We start from the raw sequence: 7,079 nt of genomic DNA, 5'->3' as shown, positions 1-7,079 counted from the left end.
TTGCCCTTGCTTTTCGTCTGGCTCCCCACATATCTGAAAAAGGACTTTTTATTGTCCTTGATGCTCGAAGCTAGTTGCAGTTCAGTTGCAGCCTTGGCTATCCTGGTTCACTCCCTGCAGGACTGGACCAGTGCAGCGTATTCCTCCTTGGAGGTGAATCCCATCGTCCATCCTTTGTAGGCCTTTCCTTTTAGCCTCAGGAGGTCTGCTAGATCCCTGGAGAGCCAGTGGGGCTGCCGTGCCCTCTTGCTGCCTTTCCTCTGAGATGGAATAGAATTAGCTTGTGCATTGTGCATTTACCTTCATGTGTAGAAGGGCACCAAGAGTGACTTAATTAGATACAAAAGTTGGAAGTGTTTAATCTATGAGCAATGCTTCATCAGACTACAAATAAGAAAATAGCAGCAAAAAAAAATACAACACAACACAAAATGCTTCAATTTTCCATCCGCTTTGAACAGTAACCATTTCAGTGAAAATGGATAATCTTAGCAAGTTTGATTCCACTGAACTTTCCTAATTCTAGCTTTTTGATAGAAAGATGACAATTTATTCAGTTTTTACAACTCTTAAAGGTTCCTCTTCAAAACAAATGATAAGAAGGTGCAGTGCAATGGTTTCACATTCTGTATCTTGCATCATGAAATGATAAGTTAGAATGTCATATCCACACTAAATTGCCATTTTTCTGATCACTAGAGAGGATGTTACAATCACATTACCTACCTACAAAATAGATTTTTAGGCAGATTCTGAAAAAGTTTACAACAAACAAAAGGAAAAAAGCTTTTCAAAACTTTTAAGAATGTCCTTGTCCTTCCTGAGCATCTCCTATACCATCCAAACAGATGAGATTACTAATAACAAATGAAATTGCTGATGTAAAAAACTATCTACAAATGTCAATCTCAGGTCTAAAAAAGCAGAAAATTGCCACAGGCTGAACTGTTCACAACCATCACCCTTCTTTTCCTGACAGAAACCACTATAACTTTATGTAATCTTTTTACAACGTTTATTGTTGAAGATTTCATAAAGAATGTACAAGGTGGTATGATGAGCTATTGCCTATAACTGGAATAAGGTTACAGATCTACTAGCACATGTTTCTACGATTTCCATTGTCATCCAGGGGTCAGGTTGGCTAACCTTTTATCACTGAAACCTCTCAACAGGAATATAACAGATTGCCAGTTCTAGATAATTCTTAGTTTATACACCCCCAGCCACTTCATTGCTGCTAAAAAGCTAGAACCTGTGCAGCTACAATGTTAGGGCTCCATAATTTACACATCAAACATCCCCCCCACCTCACCCTCCCCATTTTTTTCAGATCCTGCATATTGAAACAATGCTCGAGATACACAGCAGTCAGGGAAACATATGCAAAAACATGACATTATAAATATTCACTGCTTTTATATATAGAGCAGGACCTGAAATTTAATACAGTGGCAGCAGACTACTTCAGAACTATATTCACACACACTCTGGTGATTTGTAAACTCTGTAGAATCACTCTCATACATTTTCATCTTCAAAGCAGACACCAAACCAATGAGAAGTTGTCCCCAGTTTCTTAACATCAAAGCTTAATTAATCCCTGGTGGAACTCAATGAATTTGGTCCTTGATGTTATTCCTTGGGAAAAACACTTTTCCAAAATATACATTTAATTCACACCCTCTACAATCTGTGAAAACCTACCAGACATTTAAACTTATCCTTGTGTCATATTCATTGCAAGTACCACAACTTAACATGTAGGCCCTGTCTGAAACTTTACTGTTGTAGAAAGTAAATTTAAAAAAAATTAAATGCATATCTAAAAAGGGACTGCTAACACTAATTGAATATGGTTCATTTGCTAACAGTATGATCCAAATTGTGACAGTGAAGAAAGAACTGATCATGGGAGACAAGAAATATCTGACCATAAATCTGATCTTGTTCTTACTGATATCAATGGCGAATTTCCTATTTGCTGCAAGGATGCAAAATGAGGTCCCATATAAAGAAAGTTGGTGGCTGGCCAGGGTCCTGATTAAGGCAAAGACTTAAGCATATATTTTAGAACTTTCCTGAGTAGACAATGAATTTAGAGATAGAGGAAAGTTACTCACTGGCAAAAATGCTTTTCTGAACCAGGCCTTGGGATGAAGAAAAACAACAGTTGAGGAACTGACGAATATTATAGCTAGAATTCGCTTTTTCACAGCACAACTTTATCATGGAGCAAACTGGACAAACTCAATTCTACAGTAATTTTTCAGACTTTGCATCCAATCTGTCTTCTTATATTGGAATAGCAGTGATAGAGTAGGAACTATAACAAATTCCAATGTCCCAAGCCACAACTGGAAAACATGTGTATACTCTGGATAGTCTGCTATCAGATGAATATCTTAAGGGCATACAAGACAGTAACCAGGACTAAGCTGAACTGATACAGTTAAAAAAAAAAAAAAAAAAAAAAAAAAAAAAAAAAAAAAAAAATCAGAAACTTGGTATGTTTGTGGAGACAGTGGACTCAAATGGCACTGTGGAAGAAAAAACAATTACTACTTAGAGACAAATATTATAAAACTATATCTAAGCAAACGATGCAAGAATTCTCAGCTTTCTGTCTAGTGGTGAACTCAAGGACTTACCTTAGATTTTTGGGGAAAAAATAAACCCTGAAAGTTTGACATTAGATAAAACAGGAGGCTCAATCTATACAACACCCTCCCCACTCAAATAGCCATTTTGACACTCATAAACTATCTCACTTACAGTCTGACTCTGAAAATACAAAAAGGAAGTTAAAAGGAGGGAGACGACAGAGAAAAGGATACTTGGTGAAGAACATTAACTTTTAGTCTGCCCTGACAAAAAACACTGTGACCAAATCTAAAAGGGTGAAGTTGGTACCAATTAAAAGATGAAACAGCTTTTCCATATGCATCAAAGTGGCAGATTTATTAGTAGATTTGGCAACATTCTTGAATTTTAATTTTCAGGAAGATTCCATCTGAAAATAGAAGTTGACTAAGGATTGCTGAAATATTCACAGATTACAGCAAATAATTAGATGAACCTGACCTGTGTTTCAAGCGTGCGCGTGCGTGCATGCGTGCGTGTTCATTTCTTTGTTCATTCTTGGGTCAGACCTTTTTATGCATTTACTCTGAAAAAAGTCCAGAAGACTACATTTGGATTTCCAGGGGTAAAATCGCTTGTTTATAGAGCATCTGTAAAGTCAGAAATTATAAACAATAAAATAATCTGCCATCAGCATTTTAAATGACTTTTCATTTGGCACCACTGCCCTGAACATGAAGGCTAATGGACCAGATGGATTGGGGTGTGATACGATCCTTTAATATAAATGCCAGGCAAAATATAGGCATCAATCATACCAAGCATCTTGCAGTCCACCATCATTTCTGACATAGGTTAATATTTTGCAGAGGAAAGACTTTATCCCCACATTATTTTAGTTATTAGCTCTTTGGATTTTCTAAACCACAACATGGTTTTTAAGAATTTAAAAATGAAAACAAAATGTTCAAAAAACAAAATGTTCCTTATGTTTTAAACATAATTTTCTCATTTAGATGCTTGCATACAGATGTAGGCAAAGTAAATATAAAGTAAGAACACAAATACCATGTGCATGCAAATTAGATCTTTCATGGAAATAAATTTTGCACTGAAATATTACTGATTGCTTACAAAGTCATTATGCAATTTGATTTATCATCTTAGGAAACAGATCTGAGAAATGGGTGGAATTTCATGATTAATATGTAACCAGGTGTGCTTTCCAAAATAACATAGGTGTGAGAGAAAAAAATCAGGCATCCTTCAAGGTATCTGAGGTTGAGCACTCAAAAATCAAAGACCACTTTTCATAGCTTTCATAAGTTTGTTTTATTAGGAAGTTAACCAATGCAACAGAGGTATCATGAACTAAGGCAGGGGTGTCAAAGGTATGGCGCACAGGCTGGATCTGGCCTGTGAAACCCTATCATCAGGCCTGCAGTGCTACCTGTGGATCCCCCACCAGTCCCATGCACTGCATGCAGCATGAGCTGGCCCCAGACCTATGCTGCAGGCAGCTCACAGAGCATGTTTGGCATGTACTGCACACAGTGCAGGGGTGGAACTGGCACACATGCTGAACACAGCATGTGGGACCAGTCTGGGATGTGCGCTGCACAATGTGTGTGGGCCCTACATGCTGGATCTGGGGTTGGTTTGGATCAGGCCCATAAACTGCCTGCACATGCTGGATCCAGAGCTCAGGGCCAGTCTGGTTCAGGTGCCACATGTGGTATGCACCCAAGACCAGCCCCATGTTATTCATGGGGTTGGGGCTGGCACATGCTGCATGCAGTGATGATCTGGTGCAGGCCAGGGCACGTGCTGCCTGCACCAGACCACTTCGGTCCACTGGATCCAAAGTTGGTCTGGATCAGGCCCAAGAGCTATACTGGATCCAGCGTATAGGGCCAGTCTGGACCAGGAAGGCATGCCATGTGCAGCATGCACCCTGTATTTGCCACACACTATGCATGGACCAAGGCACAGGACACATGGTAAGCAGGGCTGGAGCCAGTGTGCATGCTGCAAGCAGCATGTGGGGACAGTCCAGGGCACGCGCTGCATGTGGCATCCATACCAGCCAGGCCTAGCACACTGGATTCAGCACATGGGGCCAGCTGTGGGCCCAATCTAGCCTACATACCAGCCCTGCACCCCTTGTCTTGTTCACAGGACCAGTAGAGTCTCACATCCCTGAATTAGGGTACCTTGAAAATATAAGGCTTGAGCTCTGATCCTGACCCTGCTACGGACTTTGTGTGGCTTTGAATGAATCACAGCGGTTCATATCTCAATTCCCTCTTTAAAATTAGCATTACTTAAGTACCTTTGTAAATCTCTGAGTTGTTTGGATAGAAGGCACAATATAAGTGGCAAGCTCTTTTATTTATTAAGGGAGCCATGCACCACAGATTCTGCCTTAATGCTGTTTGCCCCCCCATTTCCATTTAAATCTATCAAGAGAATTATTGATTAATGACCACATTACCTTCAGTCCTGAAATATAAAAGCAATAGAAATATGTGTATGTCTCACAAATCAGCCATCTTAAGCAATGTGTTACCCAATTTTATCCATTTATCCTAATGCACCTCCACTCTAGCAGTTTCCAGCAGCCTAAGTGGATACACTTTACCTTGGCCAATCATAAATCTTGTAGGTGGCAGAGTGGTGTTAGTGCTGAGGTGCTCTTAGATTTTGTTTATGAGCTGTTCAGAAATCATTCCAAAGATCAAGCCTGTCTTCCTTGCACTTAAAGACTTGCAAGTTCATTACAACTCCTGTTTCAGATTTCTGAGCCAACCAGCAGGACTACCAATGAAACCATAGTCTTAATAAGCTATTGGCTACTTACAACAGCCATTCTATGCAGCTTAACTGGGATATGCCTCATCCAAGGCAATATTCATAAAAAGATGAGTCGGACTTACTTCAGCGACTCCATCACAAGAGTGAAATCTGAACACATTACAAAGAGTTTGTTGTTAGGATGACTGTTTTTCTTTGTACGGGGTACAAGTAACTGTGCACAGTTATTGCATAGAAACAGCAAAGAGCAGAAAGGCATAATGTTAACATTTACTTGTTAGCGAGTTAAAGTAGGCAATTCACGATACAAAATGTCAAACTGGGAGGAAGTACAATTGGGGCTTCCCAAGGGTCTGTCTAGAATCCAGTACCGTTCAATAGCTTAGTTAATGATGGGGGAGGATGATAATGAGTACATATTTTGTAAATTTGCTGATGTTATCAAGCTAAGTGGGGTACCAGATAGTTTAGAAGACAAAGACAGGATTCATATCGCCTTGATAAATTGGAAAAACAATTTGAAATAAATAGGACAAGTCAATAAGGACAAGTACAAAGTACCATACTACACTACACTAAAAAGGACTAATCAAAATGGAAAACAGCTAGCAGGACTGCAATACTAAAGAAAAGGACCCATGGGGCACGTCCACACATGCAAGCACATGCACTTGCAGCAGCTCAAATAGAAGCGGTGCAAATTTTAGCCAGGGCTTTTTGCCTCAGTGCACATGCTTGGACATGTACTTTGTTGTGGAGCTAATTGTGCCACTTGGGGCAAAATAACCCTGGGGGCTCCTCCTGGATCTGCAGCCAGGGGGAGCTAGAGCCCGGGGCCAGTACCTGTGCTGTCCCCAGCAGTATAAAAAACTACCCTGTTCTGGCCCCATCAGTATAAAAAGCTGCCCTGGCAAGTAGCTCAGGGCTACTCACCCTCAGGAACTTCTGGGGCCCAGCCATCTGGTACCTGGGGATACTACCCTTTGTGCAAGATGGACTGCCAAAGCAGCCCTGAGAGTTCCCTGTACCCTTTACCCACTGCAGCAGCCTGGTAGTGGGGGCTGCTGCCTGGCTGTGACCTGCTGCTCACCTGCCAGACCCGGATGGGGACTGCACAGACAGTAGAGGCATCTGGCTCCTCTGGGCCAGCTGCCAGTGGGCTGTGGCTGCAGAGTTGGCCTCTTTGCAGCACTACTGCAATGTGTGTCCCCTGCCATCTGGGCAGCTATCATGTGGAAGATGTACCCAGTGTGCTGGCCTGTTTTGAACTGTCAAAGCATGTCCTCCTGGCCCCATCTGGCCAGGAGGTCAGCCACAGCCAGCTGGGTCCAAAGTGCCAGCTCTGAGTAGGCAGAGTCCTGCCACTGACCTCCTTAGCAGGAATTCTGGTGTTCCCTATTGGAAAACTGAAAAATCCCTGATAAAAAAAATCCCAAAATCCATATTCCTCCACAAGTAAAACAAGACACCACTATAAAGAGAGACAGAGAGTGAAACAGAAACAGCATACAGTTGAACAATGTTTTATTGATATATCTACAGCATTAAACCAATGTGGAAGCCTACTAGAGCCTCTTATCATAATAATAAAGTGAACTCTAAATACATGGTTTCAGGAATTCATGAATACATGAATATATATTTTGCTGCCCTCCCACAGGGGCTTACAGCCCCCACACAAG

At 41.2% G+C, this 7,079-nt stretch overlaps 1 protein-coding gene across 7 annotated transcripts in view; it reads right to left on the bottom strand.

Annotated features, from left to right (window-relative positions):
* The window catches only part of BBS9 (Bardet-Biedl syndrome 9), a 573,789-nt gene that overhangs the window by 127,165 nt on the left and 439,545 nt on the right, over positions 1-7,079 (bottom strand). The window contains exon 24 of one of the 7 annotated variants that reach the window (XM_019509027.1): positions 4,363-5,400. The exons of the other annotated variants lie outside the window; for them this stretch is intronic. Within the exon in view, the coding sequence (XP_019364572.1) occupies positions 5,375-5,400 (26 nt within the window). The 3' untranslated portion in view covers positions 4,363-5,374. Of the gene's footprint in view, positions 1-4,362; positions 5,401-7,079 lie in introns of those variants that run through there. 7 annotated transcript variants of the gene reach the window in all.

Source organism: Gavialis gangeticus, unplaced genomic scaffold (genome assembly GCF_001723915.1).
Source record: "Gavialis gangeticus isolate Ggan-Ray unplaced genomic scaffold, GavGan_comp1, whole genome shotgun sequence".
Taxonomy (NCBI): Eukaryota; Metazoa; Chordata; order Crocodylia; family Gavialidae; genus Gavialis; species Gavialis gangeticus.
Note: the sequence above shows the minus strand (reverse complement) of the source record. Positions and strands in the feature narration are given on the sequence as shown.